General features: G+C 37.2%; 2 protein-coding genes across 3 annotated transcripts in view; one reads left to right on the plus strand and one right to left on the minus strand.

The window, feature by feature from the left end:
* The first annotated feature begins 352 nt into the window (after nt 1-352).
* On the plus strand, nt 353-10,122 carry zgc:101810 (uncharacterized protein LOC493612 homolog). Its single transcript, XM_059354828.1, has 9 exons — nt 353-622; nt 2,077-2,187; nt 4,680-4,838; nt 5,166-5,295; nt 6,210-6,346; nt 6,433-6,582; nt 7,755-7,900; nt 7,995-8,127; nt 9,187-10,122. The coding sequence occupies exons 1-9, from the start codon at nt 575-577 to the stop codon at nt 9,355-9,357; spliced, it is 1,185 nt and encodes a 394-aa protein (XP_059210811.1). The 5' UTR covers nt 353-574; the 3' UTR covers nt 9,358-10,122.
* Nucleotides 10,123-12,002: 1,880 nt separating this feature from the next.
* Nucleotides 12,003-26,844, minus strand: part of rin1b (Ras and Rab interactor 1b) — a 61,745-nt gene continuing 46,903 nt past the window's right edge. For both annotated transcript variants that reach the window (XM_059354952.1, XM_059354953.1), the window contains exons 10-12: nt 25,765-25,896; nt 20,148-20,317; nt 12,003-13,882 (exon numbers count right to left, since the gene is read on the minus strand). In XM_059354952.1, the coding sequence (XP_059210935.1) occupies nt 13,559-13,882; nt 20,148-20,317; nt 25,765-25,896 (626 nt within the window). In that variant the 3' untranslated portion in view covers nt 12,003-13,558. The remainder of the gene's footprint in view (nt 13,883-20,147; nt 20,318-25,764; nt 25,897-26,844) is intronic.

Genomic DNA, 26,844 nt, shown 5'->3' on the forward strand with positions numbered 1-26,844 from the left:
TGATAATTGTTTTTTTTTTCTCCAAAAAGGGGGGTAGTGTACAGTATATCTCAGAAGTGACATCATACTTTTTTCATAGCAGATTTTTCAAAATGAAAGAGATGTACACATGAAAAATAAAAGTAATAGGCCTAATATTGACAGTAGCATTATAGCACAATTTAGAGTAAATATGTAGAGTGTAAAATAGAATAAATAATTACATTAAAAGATAAATAAAGAAATGATTAAAATGCTACAGGCGTATAACTTTTAACATAGAAAGACAGTGAGAGAAATGTCTCACCAAAAGTGGCCAGAGTTAGAACATCTACAGAATAAATGGACCAATATGTTCTTATTTTTGGTTTCACACTACCCTAAAAAAAAAGGTGTAGGTCCTCCCCCTGTTTCCTGCATAGAAAAAGTGGGCGTCCACACATTCATTAATCCCGCCCATACTGAAAGGAGCAGCAAGAAGACTTACCTGTCAGTTGCAGTCAACTGTTGAATTCATGCGTAATCATCTTGAATTTGCCATTTGTTAGTCAGACCCCTGTCCTGACAGGAGGGAGCATCTTGTATTTGTTGAAGCATGGACAGCCAGGGGAGAAAAGTGGTGGTCTGTGACAATGGGACAGGGGTAAGTCAAGTCGCGAATGTATTGTGCTATTTAACAGCATTGGTGATTGTTTTCTTTCTGCTCTTCTTTATTCAAAGTGATATCTCCAATGTGTTGCTGTGTGTTTAATGCAAACCCAAAATGAAACATCTGCTGCTATAACTAGGTAAAAGTTTGTTTGTGGATCATGTGCAGTGGTTAACATCTGAAGGGTGTGAATCTGTGTGCATACTGCAGCCTGATTCCACATCTGTCTGGACTTGTCACTCTGCCTCTAAAGTGCACACACAGCCATAAATGGTTGTGATGCTTTGAACTGAGCCACAATTGGTCAGAAATCAGGAAGACAGATTAGAGCCACGAGTGGCTCTTTAATTCTGTATTTCAGTGTGTTAATGTTGATAACCGGGCATTGCATTTTAGGGAAATAAAGCTTGTGATTATAAGCTGTAGCTGCAGTCAGAAACTTTCTGTATCCTCTTTTCTGTCTTTGCTTGGAATGCATTGCATCCCTCCAGGCTAAGGAATGTGTCTATGGTCACAGAGACAAGTTGAGACACTACAGTATGAGGTGTAGCCATGACAGACAGAGAAGCAATTGCAGGCCATTAAAAGCAATGTAACAACATGTATTTCCCTGTAGTTGCCAAATAAATGATTACCAATAATGGAAAAAGTATTTGGATACCTTACTTAAGTAAAAGAACTAATTCCACACTGTGAAATTACTCCACTACGAGTAAAAATCCTGCATTCAAAACTTACTTAAGTAAAAGTACAAAAGTGTCAGTATCCAAATGTACTTAAAGTATCAAAAATAAAAGTACTCGTTATGCATAATGGTCCCACTCAGATTGTTTTAGATTCTTATATATTATTAGATTATTTGTATTGATGCATTTATGGAAGCAGTGTTTTAATTTGGTAATTAACTACTTAATATACTGTGAAGAGGTTTAATTTTAAAAAAAAAGTTGATGGCTTTTAATTTATCATGTTTATTATGTTAAATCTCAACCTGAAAAATAACTAAGGCTGTCAGCTAGATGTACTGGAGTAAAAGTATAAAATTCCATAAAATGGAATACTCAAGTTACAAGTACAAGTACCTCAAAATTGTACTTACGTACAGTACTTGAGTAAATGTACTTTGTTACATTCCACCACTGATGATTACACATGCTTTTAAAAATGGAGTGAAATCGCATTTTTATTATCTGATAAATAATCTGGCAAATGCATCATGATCATATACTCTCGGACGGTTTCCTGATTAAGCCTAGTGCCGGATTAAACTGAATGGCACTGATTTATGAATTATTCATTACAAAGGGATTTTAAGTGCAGGAGTACAATTAATATGCAGCATCGACTCAGAGATATACTTTCATTTTCAGTCAACATATGAAGCTGAGAACTTTATTCTCACACAAAAAAAAAATAATCTCAAGTTTCACTCTCACTTCCCTTCCCAGTTCGTCAAGTGTGGCTTTGCTGGATCCAACTTCCCCGACCACATCTTCCCCGCCATGGTGGGTCGACCAATCATACGCTCGACCACCAAAGTTGGCAACATTGAGATAAAGGTGAGATTACGTTCACTGAACCTGGCATCTTAAATCAACTTGGTTGCATCTGGGTTGTGATCAGGGACAATTCAACTGGAAAAAAAACATGAAAATTGCCTCAATTTCCCTTCATTTATGTCTTGCATCCCACCCCCTCTTTTGTAACTGGTTTTCATAAATGACAACATCACACTGTTGAAATAGCGTTTATCATCCTGTAAGTACAGGCAGGTAGGGGCCTACACTTTAGTCTAGTTCTAATTTTCAATGGCCTCCTCCATCTTCTAGTAGGCCCAGGAGGTTGTTATCAGCCCATTAAAAGCCTGCTCCATCTTGTAGTAGGTCAAGTAGGTTTCTACCAGGCCATTCAGAGGCCTGCTCCATCTTGTAGTAGGTCCAGTAGGTTTCTACCAGGCCATTCAGAGGCCTGCTCCATCTTGTAGTAGGTCCAGTAGGTTCTTATCAACCCATTGAAAGGCCAACTCCATTTAGTAGGTCATGTAGGTTTTTATCAGCCCATTCAAAGGCCTATTCCATCTTCTAGTAGGTCCAGTAGGTTGTTATCAGCCCATTCAAAGGCTTGCTCCATGTTTAGTAGGGCCAGTAGGTTGTTTATAGCCCATTCAAAGGCTTGCTCCATCCTCTAGTAGGTCCAGGAGGTTGTTATCAGCCCATTCAAAGGCCTATTCCATCTTCTAGTAGGTCCAGTAGGTTGTTATCAGCCCATTCAAAGACTTGCTCCATGATTAGTAGGTCCAGTAGGTTGTTTATAGCCCATTCAAAGGCTTGCTCCATCCTCTAGTAGGTCCAGGAGGTTGTTATCAGCCCATTCACTCGCTGGTTGCTGTTCATTACATTTCACTTGATCACAGCTTAATTATTAGAGTTGAATTCACTGAAATCACTTCCAGTTTCATCGCCTTTGGCTACAAAAGTACTTATCAGAAGTAAGGGCAAAAAAAGGTTCCTAGTTAGGTGTTAAAAAAGCTCATTTAAAAAGTAAAACAAATACACGTAAATGCCATATGTGAAGTAGTTACAAGGACAACGAGAAAGCCTGTCTGGTGAGTCTGGAGACACACTGTAAGACTTGTTAAACTAATTAAACACCTGACCTACGGCTTTTCCTCCAGCTCGTCTTATCTGTCAGCTCCTACGTATTAAAGTGTCTTAAAACGGTACACCTGTTAGCGCACTGAGACACAGTTAACTTCGTATGCTCCCGTAACACGAGGCAGATCATTCACACACTTACTCTTGTAATCCTCACACCGACTATGCAGCCTGGTTTTTCTTTGATATATTACTTAAGTAAAGTAGCAGTAGCAATACCACAGTGTATACATTTTCTGTAACCAGTAAAAGTATAACAAGTATATGTATCCTAAAAGTACCAAACATAAAAGTACTCTTTATGCAAAATTGCCAATTTCAGAATCATGCAAAGGATATATTAAATGAATGAAACTCATTTGGTTACTTTATTTATATATTGCTGGGTAGCCTTACCTATATTAATCTAATAATCCAATAAAGTAACTAGTCATGTAAATGTAGCTGAAAAAATTCTAACTTTGAGATGTGGTGGAGTATAAACGAAAAGTATAAAGTGGCATAAAATGGAAATACTTAAGTAAAGTACAAGTAATGTGAAGTTTTACTTAAGTACAGTGGTTTACTTACTGTCCACCACTGCCTGATGTAAATACTATATATATATATTTGATAGTGTTCCTAATAAACGGCTTGTTTTAAGACAATAATGATTATTGATTTATACATTCAACAACAACAATGATATTGTGAAAGAATTGTTTTGATATGGGTGCCAAAAAAAGTCTGCTTTAAACTTCCCTATTTCCATAAAAAAAGTTCTAATCCTACATTTATACAAAGATAAATTGACAGGATTGTTAGAAAAATGTCAGCTCTTAACCCATAAGAACTCATGGTGACATCCGTGTAACAAACACTTAAGCGACATATACTCAACACCCTGGTGTGGGGGTCATGTGACTTTGACAAGAAGTGACTTCTCCAAAATGTCGCTGTGACTGGAAACAGATATGTGAAAAATTTCAAAAAGCTTATTTTTTGTTACGAGGCTAAGTTTAAACCCATTTAACAATTCTACCCCGTTAATAGGGTGTCCTGTATTGCATTTAACTTGTTCTGACCATATTTCTTGAACAAATTAAAGTCAAAATTTTGATATATGTTATGGAGATGCAAAAGAAAAAGGCAAATTTGTGTCTCTGTAAGCAGAAAATGTGTCTAGTTTTTTTCCATTTTTAAAATAAGAAATATCATAAACATAAATACAATAAACGCACAATGTAACGTATATGTCACATCACAGATCTTTGACATTTAGGGGTAGTATTTTTTTTTTTAAATATCAGAAATGTGTTCTATGTGGTTCACTTATAGAACACATCTTTATAGGATAACTGGGTCTGGGTTCTTATGGGTTAACTCTTTACTGAACTCCTCCTGTTCCCTCCTTCCAGGACCTGATGGTGGGCGACGAGGCCAGCGAATGCCGCTCCATGCTGGAGATCGCCTACCCCATGGAGAACGGAATGGTGCGCAGCTGGGAGGACATGCTCCACCTGTGGGACTACACCTTCGGGCCCGACCGCCTGGACCTCGACCCAAAAGAGTGCAAGGTAGAAGATCACAGCTGGGCAGATGTTGCAGGACAAGACAAGCTGCAGAGATTTCTTTGCAAAAATATTTGTGCTGTTATATGTTATGGACACCTGTTTGGGAGGTTTGCAAGAATTTCACTGTGTCAACCTTTATTTTATATATTATAAGCATTATTATTATTATATTATAAGCATTGTAACATCACATGAAATACCTAATCAAAATGTATGTTCTTGTATATATTTTAAATCTATATCTTCTGTATTTCATTATTTTCTGTCTAAAAATACAAATGCCAGGCAAAACAAGAACCTTTTAAAAAAAAATTGTTTTACTTCTTGAAGATCCTGCTGACTGAGCCGCCCATGAATCCCATGAAGAACCGGGAGAAGATAACGGAGGTCATGTTTGAGAAGTACCAGTTCCACGGCATTTATGTGGCGATTCAGGCTGTGCTCACTCTCTATGCTCAGGGTAAGACAGCAGAATTTGGTGGTAAATTAATACAAACTGGGTAAAATCCAGTGGTGGAATGCAACTAAGTAGATTTACTCAAGTACTGTACTTAAGTACCATTTTGAGGTACTTGAACTTTACTTGAGTATTTCCATTTTATGTAAGTTTTATGTAAGTTGATATTTATACTTCTACTGAGGAAAATGTTTTACTTTTTACTCCACTAGTTTAGTTACTTTTCAGGTCGAGATTTAACATAAAAAACCTGATGAATTCAAAGTGATTAGACATTTTTTTTTTAATAAAACCTCTTCACAGTATATTAAGTAGTTTACAAAATTAAAACATTGTTTACATAAATGCATCAATACAAATAATCTAATGATTATGAGTACTTACTTTTTATACTTAAAGTACATTTAAGTTACTTTAGTTACTTTTCAGGTTGAGATTTAACATAATAAACATGATAAATTAAAAGCCATCAACTTTTTTTAAAATTAAACCTCTTCACAGTATATTAAGTAGTTAAAATGAGCCCTATCTTTACCAAATTAAAAACACTGCTTCCATAAATGCATCAATACAAATAATCTAATAATATATTAGAATCTAAAACAATCTGAGTGGGACAATTATGCATAACGAGTACTTTCACTTCTGATACTTTAAGTACATTTTGATGCTGATACTTTTGTACTTTTACTGAAGTATGTTTTGAATGCAGGACTTTTGTTGTAGTGGAGTAATTTCACAGTGTGGTATTAGTACTTTTACTGAAGTAAAAGATCTGAATACCACTGGTTAAATCCTCTTTTAATGTTAACTTTTTTGTTTTAGCACCTAAAGACAAAAGAAATTAAAATTCTGACCTTCAGGGTTATTGGAAATGTTTCATGAAATACTCTTTTGGGAATGGATCCTGTGTACAGGATTGCTGACTGGTGTGGTTTTGGACTCTGGGGATGGTGTCACCCACATCTGTCCTGTGTACGAGGGCTTTTCTTTGCCCCACCTGACACGCAGGCTGGACATCGCAGGACGTGACATCACACGGTACCTCATTAAGGTGAGCTTCCAGACGCTCTGGGACATAGAATCTGGATTTTGCACAATATGAGACAAAATAACACCTTTTCTCTCCCCTGCCATCAGCTCCTGCTTCTCCGTGGTTACGCCTTCAACCACACTGCTGACTTTGAGACTGTGCGTATGCTGAAGGAGAAGCTCTGCTATGTGGGATACGACATCGAGCAGGAGCAGCGCCTGGCTGAGGAGACCACCTACCTGGTGGAGTCGTTCACGGTACAACAAAGAGCAAAATCCCAGAAAAGCTTTTAGTTTTAGTCAACTTAAAGAAATGGTTCAACATTTTTAAGGAAATATGCCTGTTCGCTGTATTGTCAAAAGTTAGAGGAGAAGATTGATACCAGTCTTCTTCTACCTGTGCGGTAATTATGAAGCTAAAGCCGGCAGCAGGCTAGCTTAGTTTAGCATTAAGACTGGAAATACGGGGGAAAAGCTAGCCTTCTGATGCTAAAAGTTATATCTTGTTTGTTAAATCTGCAAAAAAACAACTGGTCAAGGGGTCATGAGGAGTCAGTTCTGAATACCTTTCAGAAGTTGCTGGTGACCACGAGTTAAAACCTGCACAGAGTTTGAAAGGTTTGCATGTCCGTTTGACCTTCTATGTGGCCTAATATGTTTTAATGTAAGCTAAGCAAACTAAGCTCTACCTTAATGCTTCTTGTAAAAACATGAGAGCAGCATCAGTTGTCCAATTTAAAACTTACATCCATACATTTTTTACTTGCTTATCTGGGGCTGAGTTGCGAGGGCTGCAGGCTAATCATGGTATTCCAGATGTCCCTCTCCCCAGCAACGTTTTCCCGCTCTTCTTGGGGGAGACCGAGTTGTTCCCAGGTCAGTTGAGACCATAGACTTAATAATAATAATGTTAGCCAGCGATCGATAGCATGCTAACATTAGCGTGCTAGCGAGACAAAGACCAATTTGGTGCCGTTGAGAGAGATCAACTAAAACGTGTATCATTCATTTATTTGATTTGTTTAAGTGCAATAGGCTATGATTGATACAGGCTAGCGGGCTAACGATATATATCACGTAATAACATGAAAATATTATCATGATATCATGTGATAAGTTCACGTTATAACATTGTAATGTGAAATTATCATTATCTTAAAATAATGTGATAATATCACATGCATGTCCAGACGTGTGCATCACTTTTAAGGGTCCTCTGGAAACACTTCTGTTGTGTTGTGGTCTATTTGCAGCGCGTTTTCTTATTGTGTTGTGTTGTGTTTTCTCAATTTGCTTTGTGTTTTGCATGCGTTTTCTTAAGTTGCAGCACTATCAAATATAGCTGGAAAAGGCTAAAAATAATAAATAAATCAAAACATTGTGGCACACTGCTGCCATGTATCTAAAGTTGTTGTGTGTCTGTGGTGCAGCTCCCTGACGGCCGGCAGGTGAAGGTGGGTGGAGAGAGGTTCGGGGCCCCTGAAGCTCTCTTCCAGCCTCATCTCATCAACGTGGAGGGAGCCGGAGTGGCTGAGCTGCTTTTCAACACCATCCAGGCTGCAGACATGGACCTGAGGTCAGGGCCTCCTCTCCGCTGTCTGCACTAACACACCTACAGGAGACGAGCACAAGTCATTTTATTGTGTTTTTTTTTTTTTTTTTCTGTGCAGGTCGGACTTCTATAAGCACATCGTCCTGTCCGGAGGCACCACCATGTACCCCGGGCTTCCATCCAGACTGGAGAGAGAGATCAAGCAGCTCTACCTGGAGAGAGTCCTGGACGGAAACACCGCTAAACTCTCAGTAAGAACTTTAATATTCACTGATAATATTTACCAGTGATACAGCTGGGGTTAAATCTGTTGCAGCAAAACATTGTTATATAAAGTGTTCTCTATAATACCTTTGCATAAATCCCATAATTCATTAACGTGAACAACAATATAATCTTGTTCTGGAGCTTTTGATCGTATCACATGGTCATTAAAACAAAACAGAGACTAACAGTAAGGGGACTTTGAGTGGAGATTGTTTTTCCAAAAGGCAACAATAAACTGTATATAAGATCACTGTTTGGTTTCATTATATAAATAACAAAAAGTTTGAAATAAATCCTTCTGCTTCACTTTGAAAAGTCCTGGGTGGTCCAAAATGTAAAAAAAAAAAATGCCATAAATGTATATATTAATATTAATTATTATTATGAATTAATAGTATGTTTTAAATGAACACCAGTCCTGATCATATATACTGAATATTCATTAATTTCAGTTTTTTATTTTTAAATCACGTCTCTGTCTGAGCGGCTTTATTTTGATCAGTTTATTGTAGGTTTAAGAGCTGAGGTTGAACTGACAACATAATAAACACTTTTTTTTTTAAACAACAACAAAAATTCCATTCCTTTGCCCAAATATATACCAAATGCATAAACACAAAATTAACAGAAAAATAGAAATAAATGCCAAAATTGTGCCCAGTGGGGCAATTTTCAATAAAATATTTATTTCTCCAAAAATATTAATAACTTCTTTAATATAGAGTTGTGTACTAAATTTAGACTATTATATTGTGATGATTTTATTTTTTTAGAATTTTATATTTTTCTGTTATTGTAAATCCAAACCCAATATTTTTGTTGCAAAAACCATTTATGGAAAATATATTTTGTTAATAGGAATATTGTGATGATTACTGTAGCAATATGGACAAAATGTATTCTTGTAGCATCTTTTAACTGTGTGACAGTATTTTAATTAACTTTCTAAACATTTTTAAAAAAACAGAGTTAAAAGGATAAAAGCCTGTACATGTTATTGCTATGTTTTAGTGATATCTCTCTTTTTTTCTTCACCTGTGTAGAAGTTTAAGATCCGCATCGAGGACCCTCCCCGGCGTAAACACATGGTGTTCCTGGGCGGCGCCGTGCTCGCCAACATCATGAAGGACAAGGATTCCTTCTGGCTGAGCAGGGCGGAGTATGAGGAGAAAGGTCTGGGGGTGCTGCAGAAACTTGGAGGTGGAGTCAGATAAACATAAGAGTTGTAAAAGTAAACAACAACAAGCAGACATTTCAATTTCTCATATCAACTTCTCACCTCTCAAAGCTGGATGAAAAAGACGGTACTCCTTCATTCATGCTAGCGTGTGATTGACCCTCTGAACGAGCAGTTTCAGGGCGTTATTTAAAAAAAAAGTTGTGATAAAATTGAATTTATATATACGACATTTCAAGTGCCCACACGTTTCATGAATATAGGAAAGAAAATTGTGTCTCCACATGTTATACATATTGAACTATATACATTTTTTACAGCCTCTCCTGTCCTCTCCTCTCAGCTCTGTGTAAACAGATTTTCAGTGAATATTTGTCACATGACCGTTCGTCTCAGCAGAATCAATCATGGCTTCACAGTGTCTCTGAGGAGCAGAATTTAATGTTTTTAACAGGATCTAGTTATTATAAACACTTACTTTTTGGCAACGTTTTAAATGAGACATTTAGATTAATTCTGACAGAAATGTGAAAAATCACAATTTTAAGCTTAATTTTGGTCACGTTTTCTAATGGAAACTTTCATAACCTATGATCCGTTCAAGGACATTATCGTCAGAAAGTTTAAATTACAATGATGATGCTTGTTTTTACTGTTTCTTGCAACAACGAATGGCGTTTTTTTTGGGAGAAAACATACAGGTCAGAGGGTTAATCAATGAAACGACTGACAAAATAAACATTTTACATGTTTGTCATTTATCACTTGTTTCCCTGTTTTTTATGGTATTAAAGTAGATATTAATTAAATAAAAAATGTCCCTCCAAGTTTTATTAAGCATTTACATTATAATTTTGGCAAATGGATCTTATTGGTGATACCCCCCACCCTGATTCCCAAAAACGTTGGGGCAGTGTGAAAAATGGAATAAAAACATAAAATTAAATACTGTACAGAGACAAATCTAATGCTCAAACTGGGAAACTTTTTTTCAAAACACGAAAAAACACTTCTTGCATTCATTTTATATTTTATATTTTATTTTTTACAAATCGTGCTGACTATTTTTGGAATCGGGGTTGTATGTTTAGGACACACAAAAGATGCATAAGGTGCATCATAAACTAAGATGACTATTTCAACAATTTCTCACTTTTTTTGGGTGAAATTCTGTTAATAAATTATCAGTTACATGCAGTGAACCAGTCGCCATACTGTGCTCTGTAAAATAACTTTTAACAATGAGAAAGTTACGTTAATAAATGCTCGAAAACAACAACGACTGATGTGAAAAAATGTGAGATTTAAATGGTAAATAATAAAAACCTGTCAAACTAGACTGGAGGAACAAAGTTATTATTTATCAAAAGATTATAAAGAAATTCTGTTTGTGTGGGCCATATCAGTCATTATTACAGCTTTATAATGAACGATAGAGCTTATAATTACAATTATACAGTGCTATAAGCAGATTCTAACATATTTTAAGTTTGTTTATAATGCATAAAAGGGTTTACCTGTATTTTTAAATAAACTTTTAAATACATTAAATACATTAAACATGGATTAAAATGAAGGCCTGTGTAAAAACTGAGCAGCGCTTTCTTTGATATGGTAAATAAATTAATAGATATCACCATGAAACTTTCTCCGAGTTGATTATTTTCTGAAATTGTATGTTTGAATATGAAACAACATCTACACTGTAAAAAAAAAGGTAAAAACTCTGGCAGCAAAAGTTGCCAAAAACTTGCCATCAAAGTTATTGCAAGTTATTTTACAGATAATTAATTTAAACCTACAGATAATATTCAGCAAATATCTGTATTATTATATAGAATATAATAAAAGCATAACTATACTATGCTAGAATAAATAAAGTTTGTTTTAAACTTTAATATAATGGTATGTGTTTTGCAACTTTTGCTCCCAGATTTTTCAGTCTTTTCTTTTTCCTTTTTTTTTTTACATTAAATTTAAAGTTCTTACTGAAAAAAACATTGTTTTACATTCAGCAATATGTGTATTTTTGATTTTTTTTTTTTTTTACATAGAATTAACTGCAATTGCAATTTAACATTGAAGACCATGAATTGAATAATACTATAAAATACTATATTATACTATATAATACTGTAAAAAAAAAACTACAATGTCACATTAATTCATTTATAGATTTCAATGGCAATAGTGTGGTAAATATTTTTTTTTAAAAGGTACTTAAAAACGTTTTTTTAATATTATGTTCTTAATTTAGAAATAACAAGGACAATCCAGTAAAATAATACAGTAAATGTCTGGAAAATAACGTTTTTGTTTTCTTCTTTTCTTTTCTTTTTTTTTTTTTTTTTACAGTATACAAACACAAGAGTAAAACAAACACCTAAATGGGTATTTTTTGTTGTTGTTTTGGAAGCAAAATTGCCCAAAATCTCAAAATTAAACAATGCATGACAATAAAAATTGCCTTTACAGCTGAAATAAAAATCAATCTGTCAGGATGTCAACATTAGAGAACCAAAAAAATCTTGAATGAATACATTTTAAAATGAGCCGGTAGTTTAAATGCAGGAGTAAAATGTTATTATCTGCTGCCCCCTGGTGGTGGAGTCAGGTAAAGACGCTCAGTCACAACATTCACACCTCAAACCACAAAACAAAAGTGAATGTAACAACACTGTGAACAGATATTGCAATTTTTATTGCGATACTGAGTTACCTGACAAAATACAGTAATGTGTTTTTTTCCACATTGAAAACAAGAAAAGAAATAGTGAGCTCTCACAATGAACACATGCTTCACGCGCACACACGCCACATTCGCAGGAACCTTCACGTTAAATGAAAAATAAAAGCATGCAAGAATAATGTTCAAAAAACACGTCAAAGTGAACCTCTGCAGCTGATCAGAATCCATACTTTTTGATATCTAACCCAACAAATTGAACAATTAAAAGTTAGTTTTAAGATACACAACATGATAATCGGTAGTGACACTGGGTTGAACAGTCCGTTGATAGTGATGACTTGCAGCAGGAGCCACCAGCAGCTGGTGACGTTTACATTTACATTCAACCAGCCCAGCGGCCGAGAGGAGCCGGTTTATTGGTCAGACTGTCCGCTCAGCACTGTTATTTTACAGTAAAACTCAAAAAGCAAATGAATTGTGAAAGGATTAAAGTCTGACATGGAGAGAGAGAGAGAGAGAAAAAAAGATTTTGAATACATTCGCAAGTCATTCAATGAATCTGTTGCTTTTTTTTTTCTTCCCTTCCTTCACATGGTTTGATGCTTTTCTATCACTTCCCTCCTACTCGATCATTACTCCACCTGCCAAAAACACTAAATAGAATAGCAACAAGGAGAGTCTGCGCTTTTCCTAAAAAGCAAAAAATAAAATCGTCTCTGTGGGTGATTCTAAAAATAAACAGCTGATTTTAAAGCTTCTCCCTCTAGCTTCTAAACCTGATTTCTCTCAAAATAAACATCACAAAGTGGCCTGTCTTTATTTATCTTTATCACTTTGGTATTGAGGTTTGGTCTTGGCTATTATATTATAACACATCATCAAATCAAACTGTATTCCAGAAACCAATCCGCAGACTTTTACACATAAGAGTGAAGTAATAAAAACATCCAAGTCTTTTTAGATTGAGCCCAGAACTATACAGTGAAAGGGTTACATCACATACAGCCACGGTGGACAATTTGCCTTCACGTGTGTGTAAGTGTGTGTGTGTGTGTGTGTGTATGTGTGTATGTGTGTGTGTGTATACGGGAAGTGATTTTGTTTCCAGGCAACAGTAGTCTCACAGAATTTGTCTTTGGATTTGAGCCTCTTCACGTTTTAATGATGCAATCCCTTCATGGTATAACTCTGGGTTTCATGTTTCAAAATAACAACCAAAATCCATTTATTACACATTTTCCATGTCACAAATAGAAGAACACTCCTTTACACCAGTAGCCACACTGAGTGGGACAACTTTTGGCAACAGTCCCTTATGTTGGTCCTGCTTTGCTCTGCATGTTGGTCCATTTAGGAAAAGAGTTTACCGCTTTAAAAGGTCTGCTCCGAGTCTGGAGAAGGGCTTTTTTCACAACGGGTCCTGACCCGCGACGAGACACAACACACCGCCGGAGAGAGAAAGAGACAGAACAAGAGAGAGAAAGAGAGAGAAAGCCCGAGCAACCATCCATCTCCTCCCCCTCCTCCCTCCTTCCTCCACTCCTCCCACTCACTCCTCACACACCGACTCGCTCAGGTCCACGGCGCCACCTCTGGTGAGCCGCCGCATCTTGCTGAAGTCGTGGTCGGTCCTCAGGTAGGAGAGCGAGGGCCCCCCCTCGCTGTGGCTGGCCAGGTCCTGGGGCTGGGCCTGAGGCGGCAGGGCCCGCATCTCGCCGCCGCTGCGCCAGTACAGGGTGTATTGCTGCGGGTCGGACACTTCGAAAGTGGCGGCGCACAGCTGCGCCAGGGCCTGGCTCGTCTCGCCGGCTCTCCACTGCAACGTCCGCACGGCGCTCCGCTCCCCGTCCTGGAACAGTATCCGAACGCACCTCTGGAGGGAGGGAGAGGAGAGGAGAGGAAGAGAGGAGAGAGAGAGAGAGAAAAAAAGAGTGAATATATACTGTATTCATGCAAAACAGAGGTCAAGAGGCTTATGGAGTGAGGGCAAAAGAGGGGGAGGAGAGAGAGATGGAGCCAGAGGAGAAGTGAGAGCACAGGCTGATGATAATCCACCATAATAAATGATGCTCATAAAAGAAATTCTCTCTAAAACAAAGCTTCTGCTTCCCACACACACACACACACACACACACACACACACACACACAACCAGCGGCTCTGAGAGCTTTACAGGAGAATCAGCTGCTCTTTTCTCTGTTGCGGCTCCATTGACACTCTCACAACATTAGAGCCGACTGATACGAGACGTTTTACACTGATACTGGTTTTATACTGTACAATATACTCTTCAGGTTATAGTGGATTTTTCAGCTGGAATAAAAAGTACATCGTTTACACCTGTATGACTCTGCAGGCTGCTTTTTTAAATAACTTAAATAATATTTACTGTTACTATACTTGCAATGTGTCAGTTGTCAACCAGTTCAACAAATAACTGAAAAAAATAAATAAATAAAATAAAGAGCTAAATAAACATATCTACTGTATGTTCAGTATCAGTTAATAATATTTTTATGAAATAAAATAAAATAAAAATACAGAATAAATAAAAATAAAATAAATAGCTATATAAACACTGGTGTAAGTAAGTTCAGTATCAGCCAACTGCTGACCATTTAAAAAAAAAAAGCAAAATAAAAAATAGACTATTAGTACTGTATGAACAGTATCAGTCAAATGCTGACCATTTAAATTAATTTAAAAAAGCTTAATAGTACAGTATGTTTAGTATTCATAAATTGCTGACCATTTAAATAGAGAATAAACTAAAAAAAGAAAAAAGCTAAAAAGTACTTTATTTTCACTATCAATCAGCTTCAGATCCTGTAAGAATTTATACGATGTAAAAATTAAATATGATTTAAAAAATAAAAATATAGCTAAATAAACAACTGATTGTTGAATATTAGCTCATTTCTGTCCATTTAAATAAATGAAAAAAAAATGAAATGAAAAAAGTTAAATAGAACTATATGTACAGTATCAGTCAATTTCTGACAATGAAAAAAAATAAAATAAATAGATAACATTATTTCTAGATCAACCCAAGCATCATTTTCTGCATTATATGTTCCATTAAAAAGTTTTTCGTATTGGCACATATCGGACAACACGTGCACCGATACCGAAAAATACAGAGAGAAACCGAAAAATACCGATATGTCTGTGACGGGCTGATATCGACTCAATAATATCTGCCAACAGATAAATCGGTCGGGCTCAATGTGAATCCACCACAGAGCGTCCAAACAAACTCACCAGATAAAATCCATCATGCTCGCTCTAGAGAAGTTTCCCTTCGAATCCAAACAGAAACTTTTTTTTTGACATTTTGCAAAGAACAAAAAAACGACCAAACGCACAACAAAACGAGCCGGAAAAAAAACAAATGCCACTCTTCAAAAACACTTACCAGCAATTGTGGTGTACCTGAGCCATTATATAATGTCAGATCCAACCACCTACAGACGCCCTCACACCTCTCTTTAACACACACACACACACACACACACACACACACACACACACACACCATGAAAACATACTAATCCTTTTACCAAACATCCATCCTTGAGAAACCAGAGAGAAATCTCTTCTCTGCCCCACACAAACACACACACAGACACACACATCCTACCTGCACACACAACTCTCCTCTCCCAACACACACAGATACACAAGTGGCCAAACAGGCTCTTAAAACAGAAAAAACACACACGCTGGCAATTACAATCAACAGGTCTGCCATCAAGAAAACTTACAGAGTCACTGAGCTCCTCGCTGTCCGTGTGCATATTGTGTTTGCCTGCTTCGATGGGTAGATGCAGCTCAATAAATTTCATGTTATCTGACCGCCCACTTCTTCATAGCACTTGGCTCACTGATCCCCGCCTGTGTCAGTGGAAAATCTGGCTGCCGGGTGAGTTAGATCGGCTATTTGAAGCCAGGAGAGGCACCACGTGACGAGACAGAAACGTTGTGGATGACAATGCCTTTTTTCCATGGCATCTGGCACCGGAGCGATTTTTACCAATCCGAGGCCGGCGCAGTGATAACAGGAGAGTGTAGGTAAAAGTGCGCATTAGTGCATGCCCCCTTCGTAAGCCGGCGGCCCCAGATCAGTGGATTACCTCTTAAAAATGACTAAAAACTAATCCCCTAAAATGAGTTTGAAATTTGCACGCGAAGGAGGGAAATCCAGGTGTGACCCCGCCGTGTCTTCACCTCTTGACCTCGCTGGATTAGAGCGCTGCTCGGACTTCCCGAGCAGCATCACAGTTACCTGCGGTCCCCTTCCAGTCAAATCTGGGTCGTCCTGCCCCACCTGTCATTGTCACAGATGTGAGATAAGCTGATGTTGCTCAGCCATCAGTGTAATTAATGTAAAGTCTGACCTCTTTGGGTGGATTATCGCCTCGGTGTTGTTGCCGTTTGTGCCGTTCGAAAGACAAAAAACTGGTTCGTGTTTGACTTGTTGGAACGTTTGTTGATGATTCTGAGTATCAGCTGCTTTTTTAGTCTAAGTTAACATTAGAAGGCTTAAAATCAAAGCTGTGTAAAGACTCGTCACACCTTTATAGACCACATTTCCCACATTAAGGTTGTATGGTTCTTTTTTGAGCACACAAAACATGGTATAAAATACAGTTCATAAAAAAAAAAAAAAAAGGAAATGTATCGGGGAAGAAGAGGACGGGCTTATATGAAACACTTTCACTCAACTTGAGGAGAAAAAGAAGCAATAAGAAACAAAATAACAACAAAAAAGCTAACATAATTTGTACGTAAAATATAACAAACGATAACAAGAAACTAACCAATCAGTAGAGAACAATCTAATAAAAACATTTAAATATATAAAAAATGAGTTGCTCTGTAGCTAAAACTTCAGCTTCAGGTTAAATTTGTAAAGTCTGACCTCTCTGGGTGGATTATCGCCTCGGTGTTGTTGCTGTTTGTGCCGTTCGAAAGACATAAAACTGGTTCGTGTTTGACTTATTTCAGCGTTTGTTGATGATTCTTAGTGTTAGAAGCTGAAGTGGAGTTCAGATCCAGAGTATCAGCTGCTTTTATAGGACTTTGAAGCAATGAAAAAGGCTTAAAATCAAAGCTGTGTAAAGACTCATCACACCTTTATAGACCACATTTGACACATTAAGGTGCTTTGGTTCTTGTTTGAGCACACAGAAGATGGTATAAAACGCAGATAAGAAGACGGGGGCTTATACGAAAGACTTTCACTCAACTTAAGGAGAAAAAGAAGCAATAAGAAACAAAAAAACAACAAAAAAAGCTAACATAATTTGAAAAATACAACAAATGATAACAAGAAACTAACCAATCAGTAGAGAACAATCTGATAAAAACACATCCATACATTAAAAACGGGTTGCTCTGTAGCTAAAAAATAAAGTTTCAGGTTAAATTTTTCAATATTTCATTACAACTGTGATCTTAAATCGGGCCATCAGACGATGAGAGATTTGAATCTCAGATCATGGCTAGATCACAGATTTGTTTGTTCTTTACATTATGTAAATGTATGTACTGTATGTCTTCCTAGCTTAATTTGAGCAAGAAAGTGAAAAAGCAGCAATAACAGCCAAAGTTTTAACTTTCTGAGGGTCCTTGAATGAATCTCTATAACCATTCTAAGCTCAAAATAGTGATACTTTTCATTTTACATGTCACCCACGTTATTCGACATTCTACAGTCTCAGTTTTTTTTAAAATGCAAAAAAAAAAAAAAAAAATCACTGACGAGGAGAAACTAACTAACCAGTACATAACTGTCTGACAAAAACATAAAAATACATAAGATACTACCGGTAGTTAATAAGTAGCTGAAATTACAGCTTCAGGTTAAATTTGTCCATATTTCAGATGCAAAAATTACGTTTATTATAATTGGGATCTTGATTGGTCCATCAGAAGATGAGAGATTTGAACCTTCTGCACTTTTTTTTGTCACTTTTTTTAGCTGTTCTTTTATTTTTCCTGTCTGCACAGACTTCTAACAATATTAAAAAAACAGTCAGATCATGGTTAGATCCTTGCTTTATTTGATAATTTAAAAAAAGGCTTTTTTCTCGCCTAAGCTCCAATCCAGGAGAGAAATTTATTATCCTATATGAATGAATGAATTATGTGCGACGGACGCTTCCATCAGGAAAAATAACCATTCTATGCTTGAAATAGGGATAATTTATCAAAATCACTTTATTCTACATGTCTCAGTTTACATTATTCTTGAAAAAAATCAATGACGAGAAGAAACTAACCGATCAGTAGACAACCGTCTGATAAAAACATAAAAATACATAAGATACTAGTTACTAAGTAGCTGAAATTACAGCTTCAGGTTAAATGTTTCCATATTTCAGATGCAAAAATGACGTTCATTATAATTGGGATCTTGATTTGTCTATCAGAAGACGAGAGATTTGAATCTTCTGCACTATTTGTTAAAGTGTCAACGAATGATGAGCTGATCTTTGTTTTTTTAAGGCTGTTAGAAGCCTGAGCAGACAGGGAAAATCAGTCGGATCACGGCTAGATCAAAGATTTGGTCTTAACATTCTGTAGTTTCTTCCTAGTTTAATTTGATAAAAATAAAATACAGAGATAGATAGACTGAAGTGTGTGGTTTCAATTGCTCTTGCCTAAGCTCCACCCAGGACAAAATTGACAAAATTTCACCATTTATTATCGCCAGAAAGCAAAAAAAAACAGCCAGAAATTATAGTAAGACTTCGTCAGACCTTGAATGAATTATGTGCGACGAACGCTTCTATCTACAAATAGAGACATTTGATCAAAATCACTTTCTTCTAAATGTCTCTGTTTTTAAAAAAATGCTAAAAATAAACCGTTTACACTAACCAGATCCTGTAAAAAACAATAAATTGTGTTCCTCCAAGCAACTTGTAAACCATGAATGACTCGGCTGAGACCAACAGTCTTGTGACAAAAATTCTGTGAACTCTGACTGGAGAAAACTGAACTAGAATTACCAGTTTAGTTTTATGCCTCCGCTGACCAGTCACGTTACAGTATATATTTATATCTGTTCAGACTAGAGGTGGGCGATAAATATCGTCTAAGATAATATTGTTAACGCTGTTTTGTCGATATGCAATTTTACCTTATCGAGGATTTATAATATCTCAAAAAGAAAACAAACGTGTAAACGATGTTTACTCATTTAATGTCTCTTTTTTGGAGTTTAACTGGGAGTCTCTTGAATGCTTAAGTTTTTTAAAAAATAAACAAGAGCTGTTTTTCTGAAACATTGTGTCTATCCGTAGATGTCCTGGTAAGCAGGAAGAATTCAAATCACATTTCAAAGGATATTGTCAGATAATCGTTATCAGAAAAAAAAAAAAAAAATCAAAATTTTTTTTTTTTTTGCCCATATCGCCCACCCCTAGTTCAGACTTAAACAATGTACAGTCATAGAACAAAATGATTAGACCATTGTTTTCTTCAATTTCTTCCTCATTTTTATGCCTGGTACAACTAAAGGTACATTTGTTTGTACAAATATAATGATAACATCAAAAATAGCTCATAAGAGTTTAATTTAAGAGCTGATATCTAGCCATTTTTATGGTTTTCTAGATAATGATTTTGGTAATTATCAAGAAAACCCTGTAAAATGTCTAAATATCAGCTCTTAAATTAAACTCTTATCAGCTATTTTTTATTGGTATCATTATATTTGTACAAACAAATGTACCTTTAGTTGTACCAGGCATTAAAATGAACAAATGCAATGAAGAAAACAAGGGTGACTGTATGTAGTGAAGTGATATTTAGGGGTTTAATTTAAGGTATGAACTGACATATTGACACATATGATTCCAGTCAATAAAGAGTACAAAGTAGCGCCAGAGAGGCATAAAAAGTTTTTAAATGAAACTGAACCGTTACATCACTGACACGGCACCGTGGAGAATATCCCATAAAACTATTCCACTGAATAATAAGCAGGAGTTCCACGCTCCTCGCCTCAATCAGCACTTCACACAGGGCGGCTGTGTGTGACAGCTATAAAGTAGATTACTGTTCAAACCCACACATGCTTTAACAGCTAACAGTGTTTCTGTGTCGCACTACTACGATCATAAACCCACCTGACTCTGCTGGTTCTCCTTCTGTCTCTGGGCCTCTCGGCTCCGCCTGCAGCTCCACTCCTTCAGCGCCTCCTGGGCCTCCGGCGTCAGGCAGCCTGCCAGCGGCTGCTCCCGGTCCAGACTCTGGATCAGACACAGGCTGGCGTACACGCTGGTCAGGTAGTAGCCACCTGGAACCACAAACACAAGAGGAGACAAGTCAGCTTCTAGTACAGGGGTAGGGTTGTCAAAAGTACCGATACTCAAAAAAGTATCGATACTAAAACGTTGGGTAACGCTTTATATTAAGGTCCTTGTAATAACCATTAATCCTCTATGGTACACATTATGATGCCCGTTAGGAATAGAATGTTTGGAGTGGGGTTTTTTTGTCTTAAAATAGACTAAATAAACATAATCTGAAGAAATTTTACATATATATTTTTAAGTTTCTGGGGTTTGTTGCCTGTTGCCATGTGTCAATTATAAAACTAAATTGCATGAAACTATCGAAAATGAAGGTTTACTCACCTATAAGTAGACCTCACCTGTTTCCAGATGGAAAAGGGCAACAAAATGATGTTTTGAGTGCTTTTTTGTTGCACAAAATAGCAAAGCTGTTTCCTTTGGAAAAGTCTGCAAAGAAGGGTTTCAATATGGCCTCCTGGAGGTCTTGTGTCAAATTAAAGCATTGCTAGTGGTTCCCTATACTCTTCCCTCTTTTTTAAAGTATTGCATCACTGAGAAACATACACTGTAGAAATTTGACAGGCCAAAAATGGGTATGTTGCCTGAGGGCAACACCGTACTTATAGAGGGTTAATTAACAAGTAATAAGGCCCTTGTAAGTCCTTACAAGATGCTTATTAACATTATTGTGTGTTTATAAGCTTATATAAGTGTTAATAATGGCATTACAAACACCCATGACCCACCCATTATGTCTTTGTCATGCCTTTATTAATCTTATTTTGTTTGCTTATTGATATTAAAATACACTTTATTGCTCATCTATTATAAGTTAACTATTAGTTAACTATGCTTTTTGCAACTACCGGATCTAAAGCGAGAACAATGCCTTATTACTTGTTAATTACTGACATAGCCACTTGGATGAAGGCACGTCACCTCCAGCTGAACCTTTCAAAAACTGAACTGCTGGTCCTCTCTGCTAAACCCACAATACACCACAACATCAACATCAAAACTGACTTCCTGTGTCTTGCCCCCACCAGGGTGGTGAGAAACTTAGGTGTGATGATTGATGACCAACTCAGCTTTTACAGTCACGTCGCCTCAGTTACCCGGTCATGCCGCTTTGCACTTTACAACATCAGAAAAATCAGACCTTACCTAACTCAACATGCCACTCAACTCTTGACACAAGCTGTTGTCATCTCAACACTTGACTACTGTAACGCCTCCTGACAGGCCTGCCAGCCTGCTCAGTAAAACCGCTTCAGATGATCCAGAACGCGGCGGTGCTCCTGGTCTACAACCAGCCTAAAAGGTCACATGTCACTCCGCTGCTACCTGTTGCAGCCCACATCAAATTCAAATCTCTAATGCTGCCTACAAAGTTGTCTCCGGTACTGCTCCTACCTACCTGAACGCCCTGATTCAGACCTATGCTACCTCAAGACCGCTGCGCTCTTCCAATGAACGGCGCCTGGCTCTGCCCCCCGTTGGTCCAAGACAATCCAGACTCTTTGCACTTCTTGTTCCCCGCTGGTGGAACACACTACCAGTTCCTGCCAGAGCAGGGGCGTCCCTCTCTAACTTTAAAAACCTCCTGAAGACCCAGCTCTTCAGAGAGCATCTTCTCTCCTAGACCACATGATAATTCTACTCCTCAAAGAATTGTCACTAGCACTAATAGCTCTTATTGCACTATACCTTGATTGTTTGCTTTTACTCTTCCTGTAAGTCGCTTTGAATAAAAGCTAAATGACTAAATGTAAATGTAAATGTAATTAATGGTTATTAAGGATCTTATTATAAAGCTTTACCAAACGTTGTATCCGGATACAATACTCATTTTCAAAAGTATCGAGTATCTGAAGCTTGTTATCATAGTTGCAGTTTCTTTTTGAACAACTGTTTTTTATTATAAATATTTAACCTGTGGTTCTGTTCATTTTTTACATGTTGCATTTTTCTTGTTAATAAAAATATTTCTGTTAAATTTTGGGGTCTTTCTTTTTATCCTTGTGGTATTGAAAATGGTATCGAGTATCAAAGATTTTCCTGAATATCGGTATCGAGTTGAAAATTTTAGTATCGTGACAACCCTATACAGGGGTAAACAAATACAAATCTTAAAGGGCCACAAAGATTTTTTTCAATGACTCAAAGGTCCATTTATTGAGGTTGGTCAGGCCACATTCAAAAGAAAATGTCCTTTTTATTCAAAACAACAAAAATATGAACTTAAATAAAATATAATTTCCAGGGGGATTTGCTTAATTCAGGGTTCGTACACTTTAGCAGTGGTCAAATTCAAGCATTTTTCAAGGACTTTTATGGTCAATTTTCAAGCTTTTCTAGTATCTTACACCTGTTGTAAATTGCATGTTTAAGATGAGTACTTGCATACTAAAAAGGGGGAGGTTTCACTTTTAGGAGGAACGGTCTTCATTTCAGATATTATTCATTATTTTTTACATTGAACATGTGATTATCTATAGTCTATAGGTGGATATAGTCAGATTGCAAGAGAAATACAGTAAGAATTTCAAGCATTTACAAGCACTTTATCCAAAATCCAAGCACTTTTTAAACCTTGAAACATTTAAATTCAAGCATTTTCAAGGATTTCAAGCACCTGTACGAACGCTGTTGATTTTAGCTTTAATTTCCTCTTTTTGTTTGCCTTCAAACATTGTGTCCATTACTTCAGTCATGCATTATCTTATTATTTCTGCATCTGAGAATGGCTTCTTGTGTTTACCTGTCATAGATGTGACAAGAGTCCTGCTTGCAGCTTGTTATGACCATTTCAGTGAATTCACTTTTATTGTTCTTACGTCTGAATTTTAAAGAAATGTCTCTTCAAAATTCCTACGCATTGTCTCATAATTCCGTTTCAAATTGGAAATTTTAATAACGGCTATAGTCTCCTGGCATATTAAGCACATGGGTCTTGTGCTGGTTGGAGGGAGAATGAATGCAATTTTTTCAATCCATTCTTCTTTGAATTGCCGATTTTCACTGTCCATCTTTCTTTTAGTAAATAACTTCGAACATGCCATTTTTGTGCAATCTTTTTTTTCGTGCAATCTAGGCTCCTACAGCTGGCAAAGTGTCAATTTACGAACTGCTCCAAAAACGAAAGTGAATGTTTTTTTTATATTTATTTAAATTTTAGCTTAGCTGCTTATACTGTATTTACAGTATGTGTTTTTTGCACATGTATATTTGCACACCTGTTTATTTATTTACACACCTGTATATTTGCACACTTGCTGTAACTGTTATCTATGAGTAACAGCTACTAATGCACATGGACCATCCATTCCACTTCTTCTATACTAGGCTGTATTGTGGGCTCATGTTCTGTATAGGTGGAATATGTATGTATACATGTGTTGTGTTGTGTTGTGTTGTGTTGTGTTGTGTTGTGTTGTGTTGTGTTGTGTTGTGTGTATGTTGGCTGCTGGAACACCTACATTTCTCTGCTGGGATGAATAAAGTATTTCTTATCTTATCTTATCTTATCTTATCTTATCTTATAAAAAAAGATAAGATGTAAAAAAAATCACAGAGAAGTTGCGGCCAAATTCAGCCAGGATCAGTGAAATATTCAGGCTTAATCCACTTTGTGGCTTTTTTTTGCTAAATTGTGAAGATTCAACCTTAAAGCATCTTCTTCTATTTCCACAAATATGTGGAGTGCTGATGCCAAAGCAAAGTAAATTGCAGCGCTGAATTTAACCCATTGACGCCTAAAACTTCCTGTAAAACCTCTGGGCGATTTTAAAATCAGCCCCTAAAACCTGAAGTTTTTCTGGAAATTCAACAGAAGTGTCAACACTTCTACCAAATAATAGATTTTTCAGCCTCTGTAGCAGATAGAAATGAAATTCAAAAAGTATTTGAGAGCTTATACAAATACTACAAAATGACGTATCCGCTTTCCAGGCTTCAATGGGTTAAGCAGGACGTCCAGTTACGCAATGACACACACCTGCACACTCGGAAGGCTGCTCCATTTGTGTGTTATTAGTGATAGAAAGGACTCTGGCCTCGTCTCTGGAGGACCCGACTCTGAGGGGAGGATCCTTGACTTTGGGATACAGCCTCTGAATGTGAATCAAACTGTGGTGAGAGCTGTTTGGTGGCAAGCCAGGCTCAGACAGAATTTCATGTCATGAACACCTTTAAATCTGACAAAAGTGACATGTTATTATTGGTAAAGATGTGACAGCCATAATCTAATCAGTGACAAGTGATCAACAGCTAGATCTGAAGTCATTAGTTATCTTTTAAAGTCTTATATGATAGCAAATTAAGGTTTGTGATAAGGCTTATACCAAATGATCAATTAATGAATCTGGAAGATAACTGGCAGATTTATTTGATAGTGAAAATAATCAATTAAGTCAGAATATCATAATCCATTTGTTGCTTCATTTAAGTTCACTTTAAAATGTTTTAGAGTTTAAGTCATGTAACTCAAGTCAACAGCTGTTCATTTAGCAGCTGGTTTAGGGGTCATATCTTACTTGTAGATAAGTATTATCTTTTACGAACAGCTTCTGTATGAATACTGTATTTTCTGTATCTTTTTGCTGTACGGATATAGCCTGGGTATACCCAGACTGCCTTGCGCGCTCGATTTCATTTCGAACTGCGAAAGGGTCTGGAAACCAGAGAGGTTTCTTAGCCCTGTTTTAGGGATCCAATCACAGAACAAGGAGGGACGGAGAGACGATGACGCGTACTACTCGGCAGACGGAAGCTTGTAGTTTTGTAGTTTTCTTACTGATCCAACATGGCTGCAGCAGACGCGAAACTCTCTTTAGCTGTAGATGGTGTTTTAAATAGTTTAGAGCGAAAGTTGAAAGGCGAAAGGTCTCTCGCCGGCTCCGCTGTCCCCCGGCTCGTAGCGAGATCACCGCTGTTACGGTAGCGGGGCTGTTAGCGGTAGCGTTACGGCGTTAGCGGGGCTATTAGATATTAGCCCCGCTATTGTAACGCCGGTGATCTCGCTACGAGCCGAGAGGCCTGCAGCAGCTTGTTTATTGCCCATAAAATCAGTGGATGTGTGTGGCTGAATGACATGAGGGGGAATAAAGCGTGAAAATAAATAATCTTGCAGAAAGCGAGAACTGGAGAAGCAAAGCAGCAAGCAACACTCTCTCACAGACACACACACAACAACCATCCATTTCTGCTTTTGCTGCTTTTGATAGACATTTGTAGCGCCCAATAAACGGCTCTGGAGGATCGTAAACCACGCCTCCTCTACGGAGAAATGAACGGCTGGTTCCCAGACTAGATCTCATTTAAGATTAGTCTGGTGTTAGCCAGGCTAGTACGGATATGGAAATCCTTCCTTTTCCACAGACAAACAAGCACGATCTGTTGCTTGTTTTAACAAAATTAAAGACACATTAAAGGGCACAGCACAGTTTACCCTCTCCTCCGAGCCAGGACGGCTCCAGCAGCTCCATCATGTACTCCACCTCGATCAGGATGTGAGGCCTGTTACACTCCACGATCACGTAGGACAAAGACGGCAGGAAGTCGTCCCAGCTCACGTCCTGTCCTGGAAACAGAAGAACAGGAGGACAGCTTAAGGCTAAGCTATCGTCTTTGGGGTTTTTTTTAAACTGAAAATAATATTTATTTACAAATTGCAGCAATGTATAAGAAAAAAAAGAGAAAAAAAGGTGCATTTCTGGTCCAAATTAGGTGTTCAATTAAATTAAATTTAGCCTGGTGTACGTAGCTACCAGCCTATTCAGGCTTTGCAAATAAAACTTATCATTTCTATGCACCAAATACTTTGCACAGTACTTTATTTCCCAGCAGGTCGTGCTGAGAAGCAGACAGGTCGTGCTGCGGCTCACACAGTTACAGCTCGTCTGAAGTGTGGAGGTTTTGAAAGTGACAAGAGATCGTCCTTCGCCAAGATTGTTGACCTTCGTTCATATTATAGCAAAGCTTTCAAGCAGCAAACACAGTTGAAAAAACATTACAGTAAATAGAAAATTTCCAGAAAATCATCTCCAAACTTGAAATCTGTGACGTTTTAACATGACGGCTGCTACTTATAAAGTTTGTTTTTAAAGTAAAGTTGGAGCTTAGAAAAAATTAAGGGAGTTGCAGTCCGACTTTCCTGATTTGGATTCCTTCAGGAGGTTTTTATCAGGAGCCAAATTATTCTCAAAGGTCTCCTCCTCTCCAAAACAAGCAGATCCAGTGATTGGTAACTGGTAAAACTCATTAAAAACATTAAAAATAAGTGTTTAAGCAACACTTATCCCTCAGTGGGCGTGGCTTAAGAGTGTTTTCCATTGTGTCTTCTTGTCAATTATGGGAAAAGCTTGAAAAGCTAATCTTAAAAGTTGTTAATTAACCTAATATTTGCCTTAATCTGTAGATCAAACCTATAGAAGACCCCACAACCAATTTTAACTTTAAATGGAGATGATTTCTTGTACTATAAAGAGCGACAAAGTACACGATGAGGTGTATTAATGGGTCTAACACA

Source organism: Centropristis striata, chromosome 17 (assembly GCF_030273125.1).
Source record: "Centropristis striata isolate RG_2023a ecotype Rhode Island chromosome 17, C.striata_1.0, whole genome shotgun sequence".
Classification (NCBI taxonomy): Eukaryota; Metazoa; Chordata; class Actinopteri; order Perciformes; family Serranidae; genus Centropristis; species Centropristis striata.

What these genes read in the sequence shown, in the direction of transcription:
- zgc:101810 (XM_059354828.1), top strand. Translation starts at nt 575, where the DNA reads ATGGACAGCCAGGGGAGAAAAGTGGTGGTCTGTGACAATGGGACAGGG. An exon ending in GCTCACTCTCTATGCTCAGG is followed by an intron (nt 5,296 to 6,209) that starts GTAAGACAGCAG and finishes TCCTGTGTACAG; the next exon opens with GATTGCTGACTGGTGTGGTT. An exon ending in GAAACACCGCTAAACTCTCA is followed by an intron (nt 8,128 to 9,186) that starts GTAAGAACTTTA and finishes TCACCTGTGTAG; the next exon opens with AAGTTTAAGATCCGCATCGA.